This window comes from Symphalangus syndactylus, chromosome 5 (genome assembly GCF_028878055.3).
Source record: "Symphalangus syndactylus isolate Jambi chromosome 5, NHGRI_mSymSyn1-v2.1_pri, whole genome shotgun sequence".
NCBI lineage: Eukaryota > Metazoa > Chordata > Mammalia > Primates > Hylobatidae > Symphalangus > Symphalangus syndactylus.
Genome location: NC_072427.2, coordinates 144,221,511 through 144,237,198, shown reverse-complemented (window position 1 = coordinate 144,237,198; position 15,688 = coordinate 144,221,511). Strand labels below are relative to the sequence as shown.

The window sequence follows — 15,688 nt, the reverse complement described above, 5'->3', positions numbered from 1 at the left end:
ATTTAGCAGCGTCCCTGGCCTCTACCCACTAGATTCTAGGAGCACCCTGCACCCGTGTGACAACCAGAAATGCCTCCAGATATTGCCAAATGCCCCCAGTTCAGAACCATATTTGTAAAGCTTAGTAGCAACTTTTTATTTCATATGCTACTTTGCGTGTTTTGTTGCTGAACTGGAAATAAACACATTAATTTTTAGGTAATAAATTTCAAAAAATGTAACAGGGACACTCAGCCTGTTGGTAATTATACCCATGGCACTGTCATTTGCAGGCCTTCTTTAAAATTCCACTTGGGCAGTTAAAACAACATAAAATGACTTTCTTAGAAGCTTTCCTGAAATTTAAATTAACCACAATTAAACATTCCCTATGTCAATAATTTGACTTGCCTACTCAAGTGTTGTAAGCATCAGTGTTGTCTAGCGTGTTTTTTTTCTTTAGAAACCATGTTGGTTATGTGTGAATTGCCCATCTTTTTACAGTCTCTGCTCAATAAGTTTATACAATGAATCTCTGGTAAGAGACAGACGTGGGAGTAAAAATGTTTCTCCTTAACCACAGGAAGGGATTTTTTACAATGCCTTTAGCTGCGGATACCGAGGGTACCTCACCCAGCAGGAAGGAGAGGGAACTATACTTGGGCTAAACACTTTCATAAGCTACTTCTCATGGAAAAGAAAATCCAAATAGTGGAAATTTCTTTAAAATATCCATGTGCCTTGAGATAGAAGCCCTTTAGTTTAAAAGAAAAATGCACTTAAAATTAATGAATACCTTGTGATCCAAAAACATTTCATACATATATGTTCAAGTGTTTTGAAGTGGAGTGAACTTCTATTTATAGAGTATGGTGCGCTTTATTATATAGTATTATGCATTTACACTGATGATCAAAGATCTTTGTATCTATGCAGACATGGGTTCCGAAAAGGCTGAAAAATTCCAGGTGCGCCGTGGCAACAACCTCCAAAGGATCTAGGAACCTAAAGAGGATCTGCCTTTTATTTAATAGAAATCTTAGAAAGAAAAATAACTGACATGGCTTGAATGTCAATTGTTTAAAAAAAAAAAAAATCTATTGTGTGGTCAGGCAGTTATTTTTATCATCTAGGCATAATTTTTACCAAAGAAACAAAACAATCAATAATGTTACAAAAGCCACTTATACTCTGAGCTCGAAACAACTGCTTTACGCCACAAAATTCCTATTGCTGTCTCCGTTAGTGTCTGAGTAATTCAATATGTCCTGAACGTCAGCATATTTTTATTACTCAGCTAAAGTTGGCTTTGCTGGATTAAATGTCATTTAAAATGATCAATTGGCAGCTAGTTTGGGGTTGTTTTCACATTTATGAAAGGAAAAGTTTGCCAGATACAAATGTTCTTGAAGCTCATAGGGAAATGGTGTTCTCCGGTAAGCCCTGCCCTTCCTTTTGCCATCTGATAAGTAGATAACATTCTGGGTCCTAGTTTGATGCCTCCGAAAAACTAACATGGCAGCCCAGTGCAGGTTAAGCCCTTACATGGAGGAATGGTCTGGTTCACGGTTCCCTGTTTTATGAGAAGTAGAATGTACCATTACGGTAAAAGAGAAGCAACAGAAACATGCGGTGAAAACTCCTGTGCTTGTGGATGGAGAACTGTCCACTTTGTTGTAGCTCTGCAGTAGGCTTCTGAGTGGAGTGCCTTCCGCCTAGAGTCAAGAGGGCCGCCATGATGTCACCCACCTTCATATGGGCAAAATGTCTTTATATCAAACTGTAAAAGACAACCAGGTCGTTTCTTAATTGCTGAAATTTATTAAAATGAACACACTAGAAAATCGCATTCCCAATCCAGAGGAATCCAATGGTATCATCAGCCTATTTGCAGTGAAAATGATTGTAAATCTATAGGGAGACATGGGAGGGGCTGCACACAAACTGCCTTTGTTCCTCCTGATTTACCGGCTTTTTTTCCCCTAGAGATATGGTCTCACTCTGTCACTCTATCGCCCAGACTGAGTGCAGTGGGTTGATCATGGCTCACTGCAGCCCCAAACCCCTGGGCTCAAGCAATTGTCCCACCTCAGCCTCCCAACTAGCTGGGATTACAGGCATGCACCACCACACCTGGATAATTTTTTAATTTTTCGTAGAGATGAGGTCTCGTTATGTTGCCCAGGATGGTCTTGAACTCCTGGACTTTCAAGCAAGTCTACCACCTCTGCCCCCCAAAGCACTGGGATTATAGGTATAAGCCACCACACCCAGCCCTAATTTACAGGCACTTTATATGATAATATGTGATTTTGTCAGATGTTCTCCAGTTGGAAGAGATTATGGAAAATTAAAATGTATCTGCCATTTGATAGTAGGACAAATACTGAAATATGAAGCCACAGCTGAGTTCTGGCCTGAGTCCTTTTGGGGCTGCTCTGACAAACTGCCACAGACTGGGTAGTTGATACGCAATGGATACGGATTGCTCCATAGTTCTGGGGGCTGGGGAGATCAAGGCCCTGGCAGATGAGGCATCTGGTGAGGGTCCACTTTCTGGTTCATAGACAGCACCTTCTTGCTGTGTCTTCGTTTGGTGGAAGGGTGAGGGGTCTCTCTCAGGCCTCTTTTAAAAGGGCACTAATCCCACTCACGGGTGGAGCCCCCGAGACCTAATCACCTTCCAAAGGTACCTTGGTAGTTAGGATTTCAACAGATGAATTTGGGGAGGACATGAAGATTCAGACCACAGCAGATCTCTATTTTCCCTTTATAGTGAAAGTGACTCAAGACAAGGAGATGCTTCCAAGGGAAAAAGACACTTTGCCGCTTTTTACTGCTTTGCCTAGGAACTAGAATCATCCTCCTTCAAATGCCTTAAAAATGAGCTAGATTATTCTCAGTCTGCAGTAGGACACTGATTTCTCAAGGTACTTATGATGCTCGCATTGCTCATCTTCTCCACACCCCCCACCTCAGCCCACCCCCTGGCAATACAGAATGCAGCCATGGGAAGGCGGGGTGGGCAATAGAAGTGGCTGGACAGCTTCTGTTGTTAGGACTCTGGTGTCATTTTTTTAAGAAGGAGGCCACTTGTCCTTTTCCAAAACACAATGAGTGACACACCACATTAATGTTGAAACACAGATAATACAGAGGAAAGGATACCATAAGGGATACTAAAGATTTAGGGCTGCTGTACACTTAATGGTAGTTCCTTGAACGATTAAGCTTCTAGAAAATGCCACATTTTTCTGCCAGTCAAAGAGAACGCTGGAGTTCAGAAAAGATACACTGAGCAGGTGTACTTTGTTCCGGAAAGTCCTAAGATTTTACAAACATATATCCATTAGCGCGTTTCTCTGAGACTAGAAATTGCATTGGGAAGTGTGTCATAGCATGGGGTTTGGGGTCATGCACAGCCAAGAATCCTGTGTGTCATTCATAAGCTGTGTCCTTCTGAGTAAACCATCAAACCCTGTCAGCCCCAGCTTCCTGATCTATAAAATAGGAATAGCAACAGCACCTGCCTCATAAGGCGGCGTAAGGGTCAGATGTAACCAGGCTTGTTGAAGCCACAGCACAGTACCTACAAATGGCACCCACTAAATACCGTTGTTATTTTTATTACTTTCTCTTCCCTCCCATTATCACTAATACAATAATCCTGTAAAGCAAGTGCTGTTATTCCCACTTCATAAGTGAGGCAACAGAACCTCAGGAAGATTAAGAAACGTGTCCAGGTTGGCCCAGCTGAATTCCCCTTGTAAATATACGCCCAGAGAAGGGTGTATGTCTTTCTCTGCAATGCGGATGTGTTGGCTGTAATATATTCCAGGCCTCAATTGGACAATCCCCTTTCAAATGTGCCGGGCCCAGGCCTCGCCCAAAGTAAAAAAGAAAGAACATTGTAGTGCATGAGTCCAGAGTGCAAATCCTTGTGACCTCGGGCAAGTTATTTCATCCTCTCTGAGGATCAGAAATCATACAGGTAAAGTGCCGAGTTCATACTTGGCATTCAGTAATTGATCTTCCATCACCAGCCATTCTGACAAGTGCCTATAAAAAGTGGGCATTTCCAGAACCATGCAGTGAACACCTGGAAATTGGTGCTGCTTCTCCTCATCTGGAGGCCAGTTAACCTTTAACTCAACCTAGAAGGCACACATCTGTCCCCAGCTACCTCTCCAGGTTCTGCTGGACGGCAACCACACACCTTCATGGCACACATCCAGAAAGTCATAGAACAAGGGGAAGGTGTACTTCTCTTTTTTTTTTTTTTTTGAGACTGAGTCTCACTTTGTCACCCAGGCTGGAGGGCAGTGGTGCGATCTTGACTCACTGCAACTTCCACCTCCTGGGTTCAGGCGATTCTCCTGCCTCAGTGTCCCGAGTAGCTGGGATTACAGGCACATGCCACCATGCCTGGCTAAGTTTTTGTATTTTTAGTAGAGACGGGGTTTCGCCACGTTGGTCAGGCTGGTCTCAAACTCCTGGCCTCAAATGATCCACCTGTCTCAGCTTCCCAAAGTGCTGGGATTACAGGCGTGAGCCACCACACCCGGCCATGTCTTCTCTTTTAATTTACTAACCCACAGCTGAAAGCCAAGGCCCAAAACCATGCCTAGTCCATATTAAATCACTTAACAATAAATACCCATTGCCTGACTGAATGTTCAAACATCAGTTCTGCAAGTGGAGAAAGTGATTTTTGCACTGGGTTCCTTTCTGCCATGATCCACTATATCAAAACATTTTTTTAAAGGCCTCCAAAATGTGATAGAATGAGAATATCTATTTCTTTTTAAAACCATGCTAGCCACAGTTCCCACAGTCAGAGTCACCAAGCCACATAGTTTTTCTTTTCCCACCGTTTTTCACTCCTCACTCCTTTTTGCTGTGTTTTAGCCTACCCCAGCCTTCTCATCTTTATCCATCCATCTCCCGCCAACACCAGGATAACCTTTTCACTCCAGTATCTTTTACCACACAGCTCTCTTTGTAACATCAGGACCCTCTTTCCACCCTTTTCTCCTTCCAGCCTGCATTTAACACACGTTCAGAGCCCATTCATTCACAGTTAGAACTTGCTTCCCGTCTTTCACCTTTCACATGGGCTCTGCCCAGGTTTAAGTTTGGGTCACGACCGTGGACTTCCGGGTCACTGTATCATCATCTGTGGAGGGAGGCTGTCGCCTGGATCATCTCTGAGGCCTCCAGTGGGTCAAAGGTCACACAACAGGACCTCCCTCCATCTCTCTGGGCCTTCGTTTCTTCCCTGTAAAACAAGGAAGTTAGACAATCAATCAGTCAGTCAGCCCAAGCTAGGCAGAAGCAGTTGCTGGATTCTTCTTTGATTCTTCTGGTTAGTGCCTCAACAAGAAACATTTTCAACAGTGTTTTCTTGCCCTTTTCCTCTGTAGACTGTAGACTGCTTTGGGATTACGTCTATCAGTTGCTTTCTGACAGCCGGTACGAAAACTTCATCCGATGGGAGGACAAAGAATCCAAAATATTCCGGATAGTGGATCCCAACGGACTGGCTCGACTGTGGGGAAACCATAAGGTAAAAGGGCAGCAGACACCCGCTCCGTAAACCCGTGCCGAGATGAAGTCTTTATCCCTGGGCTGGAGGATAATCGTCTGTCTTCCGCTTTTTACGTCTGCCCATACTTACTTAGTTTATTCCTTGCCGGGCAAGCAATTAGGCAGTTGCAAAGGGAAGGAAATAATTAAAGATGCATCTTACCATTTGTTCCTGAGACCGGGTGCCCATTAACTCACATATCCCGGTTTGCTGGGCTGCATCATGAGTGACTGACTTGTTTCCACTCCCCTTGACCTGATCCCGCCACCTCCACTGTTGTTAGGAACTGGGTAAAAGGGAAGTACAGCGAGACTCTCTGACTCACAGGGGACCTTTGGGAAGTGCCACTTCTTTTCTTCTCAGAAACTCCCATGTTCCCCAAAGCCCATTTCTTCATAGAAAATACTTATATTCTGACTGTAAAACATCCCCTTTATAAGCAAGCGATGCAAGAAGTTTGCCCCACAATTTTGCAAACTGGGAAGAGGGAATGGAATTGAATAAAGTCTTTTGCAGTAAGGAAGACTGCTCAAATGTGCAGTTGTAGAAAGTGGGTAACCGTGATCCAGGCCAGTCGATAGGTGGACCTGAAGCAAAGCCTGATGTTGCCACGGTGGCACAACCCCAATCCGCTGAGTGAGAAGGCAGGGAGGCCCAGCCAGGTGTGCCCAGACCTGCAGCCTTCTAAGAAGGCAGTGGGTAACGCAGACCATGACCAAATATGGCAAGGCCCCACTGACAGACACTTCCATGTGTGAGTCACTGAGAAAAATCCCTCTGCTACTCCCACTGTACCATTGCCTCGGGCCCAGAACCACTGTATTCTTGCTTCCACAACAGGAATTTAAACAAAAAAACTGGCTTCCTTAAAATGACAGACCAGAAACACAAGTTTGAGAAAAGGTCATTGCAACAAAAAAAAGAAATGCTGTGTGGGTCAGAAGGTGAAGGGTGACCCACAGATAGGGGGAACCTGCAGGAAATTCCTCAGGCGGAGCAGAGAGCAGTCTTGGGAAAAGGAAATAAGGGAGGCTGCTATGGGATCTGCTTTATTAGCTAGGGCTCCAGGACTTCGGACAAAGGGTGATTCACCTTAGGAGTAAACCTTGGTGACAGTGAATACAAAAAGCTAAAGGGTGGGGACAGATGTGCCTGGAAGGCAGCCAATTAGCAGGTAGCTTCCCAAACTGGCAGGGCCACAGGCAGCAGCTGAAGAGCTTTTATTTTAATAGCTCCCGCAGTGCCTTTTCTGAGGTTCATTTCATTGTGTCTTTGTGCTTTTTTTCTCCCTTCCTCCTTTGAACAAACAGAACAGAACAAACATGACCTATGAGAAAATGTCCAGAGCCCTGCGCCACTACTACAAACTAAACATTATCAGGAAGGAGCCAGGACAAAGGCTTTTGTTCAGGTAGCACTTCCTTTTTCTCCTTTCCTTCTTTTGGGAGGATGCTGTTTTCTTTAAATAACGGGGAGTGGGGGGAGACTGTTAAGATCTCTACCTGCCTATCGGATACCCAAAGCCAATCATTGCTGCAAACTGAATACCAGCTACTGGTTTGTTAGGATTTAAGGAAAATTTTTTTTAACTTATGTCTGTCCTGTAACAAAGCCAAAACTAAATGAACAGAATCTGACTCAAATTTAAAACAACGCAGTGACCAAATAATAGTATGTGGCATTAAAGTCCGGTGTAGTTAAAAGCACAAAGTCAATGGCAAAACAAGGAATTAAACCTAGACTTCCAGGTTACCATCCTTGTAAGGCAAGTTTCTGAACCAGTATTTGTCAAAATGCAGGTAATGACCCACAGTGAGTCATGAAATAGATTGAATGGGTCCATCACGGCTTTTTTTTTTTTTTAATGAAATAAGGATAGGATAGGATAGAGTTGAAAATGCCAGACTGCATCACATGTAGCAAGAATGACAGTTGATTCATGAAAATGTTGTTCGAGGTGTGTATGTACGTGATGAGTCATGATGTAAAATGTATTTCTTATAATGCATCATAGTCAGAATAAGTCTACAAGCTGCTGCACTAGAATTTTTCTTTCCACAATTCCTCATAGATAATGAGTTCCAACCAGTTCGCCTGCCACCACATAGATTGTGATTCCAAGTACTATGCAAGAGAGGAGAAAGAATTAGAAGAAGAAGGAGGGATCTGAAGGACCAATCAGGAGATGTAGAAGTAGACCTCTGGTGCTGGTAGTAGTCATTAGTGGGGCCAACTGCAGGTTGGTAGAAGTGAGATCAACAAACACAACCTTGGGTGATGGGTTTTGACAGGTGGGACAGAAGAGAGTGGCAGATGGGGCTAGAGATGTAGCTTGTGAATTATCTACATACAGGTAGGAAGTGATACCATGTATGAACAGATGAGCTCACTGATTTGATTAATGTATTGGAAAGAGGAGAGAACCTGGTCTTTAGCATGGGGATGGAATGGTAACTTAGGAATAGTAAAAGCAACTAAGATCTTCAAAAGAAACGGGAAAGGCTATTCAAGAAAGGGAAACAGAATAGAAGGAATAAAAAAAGAACCCTCCGTTCTCTGGCTCTACTGATGGCTTTTCTTCATCCTTCAACCTAAACGCAGTCTTTGGCTCCCTTTCTTCCCACTCTATGCCTTTTTCGTGGATGAATTGATCCCGACACACAACTTCATTTATCACCTCAGTGGTTAGGCTCTTAAATCTCTATATCCAGCTCTAAAATCTCTCTGAAATTCCAAATTTGAATGTCCAAGAGTTTCCTGTAGGCTGTGTCCCCTTAAATATCACATTTAAGTATTTCAGACATGACATCTTCAAAACAGACGCTCGTCTCAGATTAGAAATTCCACCCAGAGGCCGGGCGTGATGGCTCACGCCTGTAATCCCAGCACTTTGGGAGGCTGAGGTGGGCAGATCACGAGATCGAGACCATCCTGGCCAACATGGTGAAACCCCATCTCTACTAAAAATACAAAAATTAGCTGAGCATAGTGGCACGCACCTGTAGTCCCAGCTACTCGGGAGGCTGAGATAAGAGAAGTGCTTGAGATTGCAGCCAAGATGGCCAAATAGGAACAGCTCCAGTCTACAGCTCCCAGCATGAGCGACACAGAAGACGGGTGATTTCTGCATTTCCATCTGAGGTACCAGGTTCATCTCACTAGGGAGTGTCAGACAGTGGGTGCAGGACAGTGGGTGCAGTGCACTGTGCGCGAGCTGAAGCAGGGCGAGGCATTGCCTCACTCAGGAAGCACAAGGGGTCAGGGAGTTCCCTTTCCTAGTCAAAGGGGTGACAGATGGCACCTGGAAAGTCGGGTCACTCCCACCCTAATACTGCACTTTTCCAACGGGCTTAACAAATGGCACACCAGGAGATTATATCCTGCACCTGGCTCGGAGGGTCCTATGCCCACGGAGTCTTGCTGATTGCTAGCACCGCAGTCTGAGATCAAACTGCAAGGTGGCAGCAAGGCTGGGGGAGAGGCGCCCGCCATTGCCCAGGCTTGCTTAGGTAAACAAAGCAGCCAGGAAGCTCAAACTGGGTGGAGGCCACCACAGCTCAAGGAGGCCTGCCTGCCTCTGTAGGCTCCACCTCTGGGGGCAGGGCACAGACAAACAAAAAGACAGCAGTAACCTCTGCAGACTTAAATGTCCCTGTCTGACTGACAGCTTTGAAGAGAGTAGTGGTTCTCCCAGCACGCAGCTGGAGATCTGAGAACAGGCAGACTGCCTCCTCAAGTGGGTCCCTGACCCCCGAGCAGCCTAACTGGGAGGCATCCCCCAGTAGGGGCAGACTGACACCTCACACGGCCGGGTACTCCTCTGAGACAAAACTACCAGAGGAACGATCAGGCAGCAGCATTTGCGGTTCAAGAAAATCCGCTGTTCTACAGCCACCGCTGCTAATACCCAGGCAAACAGGGTCTGGAGTGGACCTCTAGCAAACTCCAACAGACCTGCAGCTGAGGGTCCTGTCTGTTAGAGGGAAAACTAACAAACAGAAAGGACATCCACACCAAAAACCCATCTGTACGTCACCATCATCAAAGACCAAAAGTAGATAAAACCACAAAGATGGGGAAAAAACAGAGCAGAAAAACTGGAAACTCTAAAAAGCAGAGTGCCTCTCCTCCTCCAAAGCAACGCAGTTCCTCACCAGCAATGGAACAAAGCTGGACGGAGAATGACTTTGACGAGTTGAGAGAAGGCTTCAGATGATCAAACTACTACAAGCTACAGGAGGAAATTCAAACCAATGGCAAAGAAGTTAAAAACTTTGAAAAAAAATTAGACGAATGTCTAACTAGAATAACCAATGCAGACAAGTGCTTAAAGGAGCTGATGGAGCTGAAACCCAAGGCTCGAGAACTATGTGAAGAATGCAGAAGCCTCAGGAGCCGATGCGATCAACTGGAAGAAAGGGTATCAGTGATGGAAGATGAAATGAATGAAATGAAGTGAGAAGGGAAGTTTAGAGAAAAAAGAATAAAAAGAAATGAACAAAGTCTCCAAGAAATATGGGACTATGTGAAAAGACCAAATCTACATGTGATTGATTGGTGTGCCTGAAAGTGACAGGGAGAATGGAACCAAGTTGGAAAACACCCTGCAGGATATTATCCAGGAGAACTTCCCCAATCTAGCAAGGCAGGCCAACATTCAGATTCAGGAAATAAAGAGAATGCCACAAAGATACTCCTTGAGAAGAGCAACTCCAAGACACATAATTGTCAGATTCACCAAAGTTGAAATGAAGGAAAAAATGTTAAGGGCAGCCAGAGAGAAAGGTCAGGTTACCCACAAAGGGAAGCCCATCAGACTAACAGCAGATCTCTCAGCAGAAACTCTACAAGCCAGAAGAGAGTGGGGGCCAATATTCAACATTCTTAAAGAAAAGAATTTTCAACCTAGAATTTCATATCCAGCCAAACTAAGCTTCATAAGTGAAGGAGAAATAAAATACTTTACAGACAAGCAAATGCTGAGAGATTTTGTCACCACCAGGCCTGCCCTAAAAGAGCTCCTGAAGGAAGCACTAAACATGGAAAGGAACAACCTGTACCAGCCACTGCAAAAACATGCCAAATTGTAAAGACCATCAAGGCTAGGAAGAAACTGCATCAACTAACAAGCAAAATAACCAGCTAACATCATAATGACAGGATCAAATTCACATGTAACTATATTAACTTTAAATGTAAATGGGCTAAATGCTCCAATTAAAAGACACAGACTGGCAAATTGGATAAAGAATCAAGACCCATCAGTGTGCTGTATTCAGGAAACCCATCTCAGAGACACACATAGGCTCAAAATAAAGGGATGGAGGAAGATCTACCAAGCAAATGGAAAACAAAACAAGGCAGGGGTTGCAATCCTAGTCTCTGATAAAACAGACTTTAAACCAACAAAGATCAAAAGAGACAAAGAAGGCCATTACATAATGGTAAAGGGATCAATTCAACAAGAAGAGCTAACTATCCTAAATATATATGCACCCAATACAGGAGGACCCAGATTCATAAAGCAAGTTCTGAGTGACCTACAAAGAGACTTAGACTCCCACACAATAATAATGAGAGACTTTAACACCCACTGTCAACATTAGACAGATCAACAAGACAGAAAGTCAACAAGGATACCCAGGAATTGAACTCAGCTCTGCACCAAGCAGACCTAATAGACATCTACAGAACTCTCCACCCCAAATCAACAGAATATACATTTTTTTCAGCACCACACCACACCTATTCCAAAATTGACCACATAGTTGGAAGTAAAGCACTCCTCAGCAAATGTAAAAGAACAGAAATTATAACAAACTGTCTCTCAGACCACAGTGCAATCAAACTAGAACTCAGGATTAAGAAACTCACTCAAAACCACTCAACTACATGGAAACTGAACAACCTGCTCCTGAATGATTACTGGGTACATAACAAAATGAAGGCAGAAATAAAGATGTTCTTTGAAACCAATGAGAACAAAGACACAACATACCAGAATCTCTGGGACACATTCAAAGCAGTGTGTAGACGCAAATTTATAGCACTAAATGCCCACAAGAGAAAGCAGGAAAGATCCAAAACTGACACCCTAACATCACAATTAAAAGAACTAGAAAAGCAAAAGCAAACACATTCAAAAGCTAGCAGATGGCTAGAAATAACTAAAATCAGAGCAGAACTGAAGGAAATAGAGACAAAAAAAAACCCTCCAAAAAATTAATGAATCTAGGAACTGGTTTTTTGAAAAGATCAACAAAATAGATAGATAGACCACTAGCAAGACTAATAAAGAAGAAAAGAGAGAAGAATCAAATAGATGCAATAAAAAATGATAAAGGGGATATCACCACCAATCCCACAGAAATACAAACTACCATCAGAGAATACTACAAACACCTCTACGCAAATAAACTAGAAAATCTAGAAGAAATGGATAAATTCCTTGACACATACACCCTCCCAAGACTAAACCAGGAAGAAGTTGAATCTCTGAATAGACCAATAACAGGCTCTGAAATTGTGGCAATAATCAATAGCTTACCAACCAAAAAGAGTCCAGGACCTGATGGATTCACAGCCGAATTCTACCAGAAGTACAAGGAGGAGCTGGTATCATTCCTTCTGAAACTATTCCAATCAATAGAAAAAGAGGGAATCCTCCCTAACTCATTTTATGAGGCCAGCATCATCCTGATACCAAAGCCTGGCAGAGACACAACCAAAAAAGAGAATTTTAGACCAATATCCTTGATGAACATTGATGCAAAAATCCTCAATAAAATACTGGCAAACGGAATCCAGCAGCACATCAAAAAGCTTATCCACCATGATCAAGTGGGCTTCATCCCTGGGATGCAAGGCTGGTTCAACATATGCAAATCAATAAATGTAATCCAGCATATAAACAGAACCAAAGACAAAAACCACATGATTATCTCAATAGATGCAGAAAAGGCCTTTGACAAAATTCAACAACCCTTCATGCTAAAAGCTCTCAATAAATTAGGTATTGATGGGACGTATCTCAAAATAATAAGAGCTATCTGTGACAAACCCACAGCCAATATACTGAATGGGCAAAAACTGGAAGCATTCCCTTTGAAAACTGGCACAAGAGAGGGATGCCCTCTCTCACCACTCCTATTCAACATAGTGGTGGAAGTTCTGGCCAGGGCAATTAGGCACAAGAAGGAAATAAAGGGTATTCAGTTAGGAAAAGAGGAAGTCAAATTGTCCCTGTTTGCAGATGACATGATTGTATATCTAGAAAACCCCATTGTCTCAGCCCAAAATCTCCTTAAGCTGATTGATAAGCAACTTCAGCAAAGTCTCAGGATACAAAATCAATGTACAAAAGTCACAAGCGTTCTTATACACCAATAACAGACAGACAGAGAGCCAAACCATGAGTCAACTCCCATTCACAATTGCTTCAAAGAGAATAAAATACCTAGGAATCCAACTTACAAGGGATGTGAAGGACCTCTTCAAGGAGAACTACAAACCACTGCTCAATGAAATAAGAGAGGATACAAACAAATGGAAGAACATTCCATGCTCATGGGTAGGAAGAATCAATATCATGAATATGGCCATACTGCCCAAGGTAATTTATAGATTCAATGCCATCCCCATCAAGCTACCAATGATTTTCTTCACAGAATTGGAAAAAACTACTTTAAAGTTCATATGGAACCAAAAAAAGAGCCTGCATTGCCAAGTCAATCCTAAGCCAAAAGAACAAAGCTGGAGGCATCACACTACCTGACTTCAAACTATACTACAAGGCTACAGTAACCAAAACAGCATGGTGCTGGTACCAAAACAGAGATATAGATCAATGGAACAGAACAGAGCCCTCAGAAATAATGCCACATATCTACAACTATCTGATCTTTGACAAACCTGACAAAAACAAGAAATGGAGAAAGGATTCCCTATTTAATAAATGGTGCTGGGAAAACTGGCTAGCCATATGTAGAAAGCTGAAACTGGATCCCTTCCTTACACCTTATACAAAAATTAATTCAAGATGGATTAAAGACTTATATGTTAGACCTAAAACCATGAAAACCCTACAAGAAAACCTAGGCAATACCATTCAGGACATAGGCATGGGCAAGGACTTCATGTCTAAAACACCAAAAGCAATGGCAACAAAAGCCAAAATTGACAAATGGGATCTAATTATAAACTAAAGAGCTTCTGCACAGCAAAAGAAGCTACCATCAGAGTGAACAGGCAACCTACAAAATGGGAGAAAATTTTTGCAACCTACTCATCTGACAAAGGGCTAAATCCAGAATCTACAATGAATTCAAACAAATTTACAAGAAAAAAACAACCCCATCAAAAAGTGGGCGAAGGACATGAACAGACACTTCTCAAAAGAAGACATTTATGCAGCCAAAAAACACATGAAAAAATGCTCATCATCACTAGCCATCAGAGAAATGCAAATCAAAACCACAATGAGATACCATCTCACACCAGTTAGAATGGTGATCATTAAAAAGTCAGGAAACAACAGGTGCTGGAGAGGATGTGGAGAAATAGGAACACTTTTACACTGTTGGTGGGACTGTAAACTAGTTCAACCATTGTGGAAGTCAGTGTGGTGATTCCTCAGGGATCTAGAACTAGAAATACCATTTGACCCAGCCATCCCATTACTGGGTATATACCCAAAGGACCATAAATCATGCTGCTATAAAGACACATGCACACGTATGTTTATTGCGGCACTGTTCAGAATAGCAAAGAGTTGGAACCAACCCAAATGTCCAACAATGATAGACTGGATTAAGAAAATGTGGCACATATACACCATGGAATACTATGCAGCCATAAAAAATGATGAGTTCATGTCCTTTGTAGGGACATGGATGAAACTGGAAATCATCATTCTCAGCAAACTATCTCAAGGACAAAAAAACAAACACTGCATGTTCTCACTCATAGGTGGGAATTGAACAATGAGAACTCATGGACACAGGAAGGGGAACATCACACTCCGGGGACTGTTGTGGGGTGGGACGAGGGGGGAGGGATAGCATTAGGAGATACACCTAATGCTAAATGACGAGTTAATGGGTGCAGCACACCAACATGGCACATGTATACATATGTAACAAACCTGCACATTGTGCACATGTACCCTAAAACTTAAAGTATAATAATAATAATAAAATAAAATAAAAAGAGAAGTGCTTGAACCCGGGAGGCAGAGGTTGCAGTGAGCCAAGATCGCGCCACTGCACTCCAGCCTGGTGACAAAGCAAGACTCCATCTCAAGAAAAAAAAAAAAATTCCACCCAGAATTATTGAATTTACTCATCAGGGGCATCACTGCTATTTGAAGCGACCAACTTTGAAACTAGAGTTCCCTTTGACTCTTCCTGTATCCCAGTCATTGTGCTAGATGGACCGTTGGCTCTTCAGCACCATTCCCACTCTATTCTGTGTTGCAGGGGCTAGAAGCCTGGGAACTACATTTCCCAGAAGGGAATGTTGCCAGAAGGTCCCAGGTTGGAGTCTTTCAATGACAAGCAGTTTCATGAGATCTGGGAGACGAGAAAAAAGCAAAGGTTTCCCTGGCAGTGGAAGCTGATGTCTGGACTTCATGATTCACATCAGGTTTCACTCAACAATGTCTTTCTGTCTGTGGTCCACTCTACTGCCTCCTGAAACCATAATACAAACAGCCAGCTGCCCTACAACACTAATACAGTTCCCTATGCCAGAAATGTATATGACTAACTTTTGCCTTTTTAATACCTACAACCTCAAGGCTCAACCTCAAGTCTATTGCCCTGAATGAGGCCTTCTCCAGCTGCTCCAACACACATAGCTATCGTCTTCCATCATCACTTGGGTTCCCTTGGGCCCTTAACTACACTACAATTGCTTTTTCTTTTTTTTGAGACAGAGTCTTGCTCTGTCACACAGGCTACAGTGCAGTGGCACAATCTCGACTCACTGGAACCTCCACCTCCTGAATTTAAGCAATTCTCATAATTATCATGCCTCAGCCTCCCTAGTAGCTGGAATTACAGGTGCCTGCCACCACACCTGGCTAATTTTTGTATTTTTAGTGGAGACAGGGTTTCGCCATAT

The 15,688-nt window shown here is 43.0% G+C and overlaps 1 protein-coding gene across 7 annotated transcripts in view; it reads left to right on the top strand.

Annotated features, from left to right (window-relative positions):
* The window catches only part of ETV6 (ETS variant transcription factor 6), a 258,085-nt gene that overhangs the window by 235,380 nt on the left and 7,017 nt on the right, over nt 1-15,688 (top strand). For 6 of the 7 annotated variants that reach the window (XM_055280632.2, XM_055280633.2, XM_063639654.1 and 3 more), the window contains 2 exons: nt 5,403-5,545; nt 6,877-6,977. The exons of the other annotated variant lie outside the window; for it this stretch is intronic. In XM_055280632.2, coding sequence (XP_055136607.1) covers nt 5,403-5,545; nt 6,877-6,977 — 244 coding nt within the window. The remainder of the gene's footprint in view (nt 1-5,402; nt 5,546-6,876; nt 6,978-15,688) is intronic. 7 annotated transcript variants of the gene reach the window in all.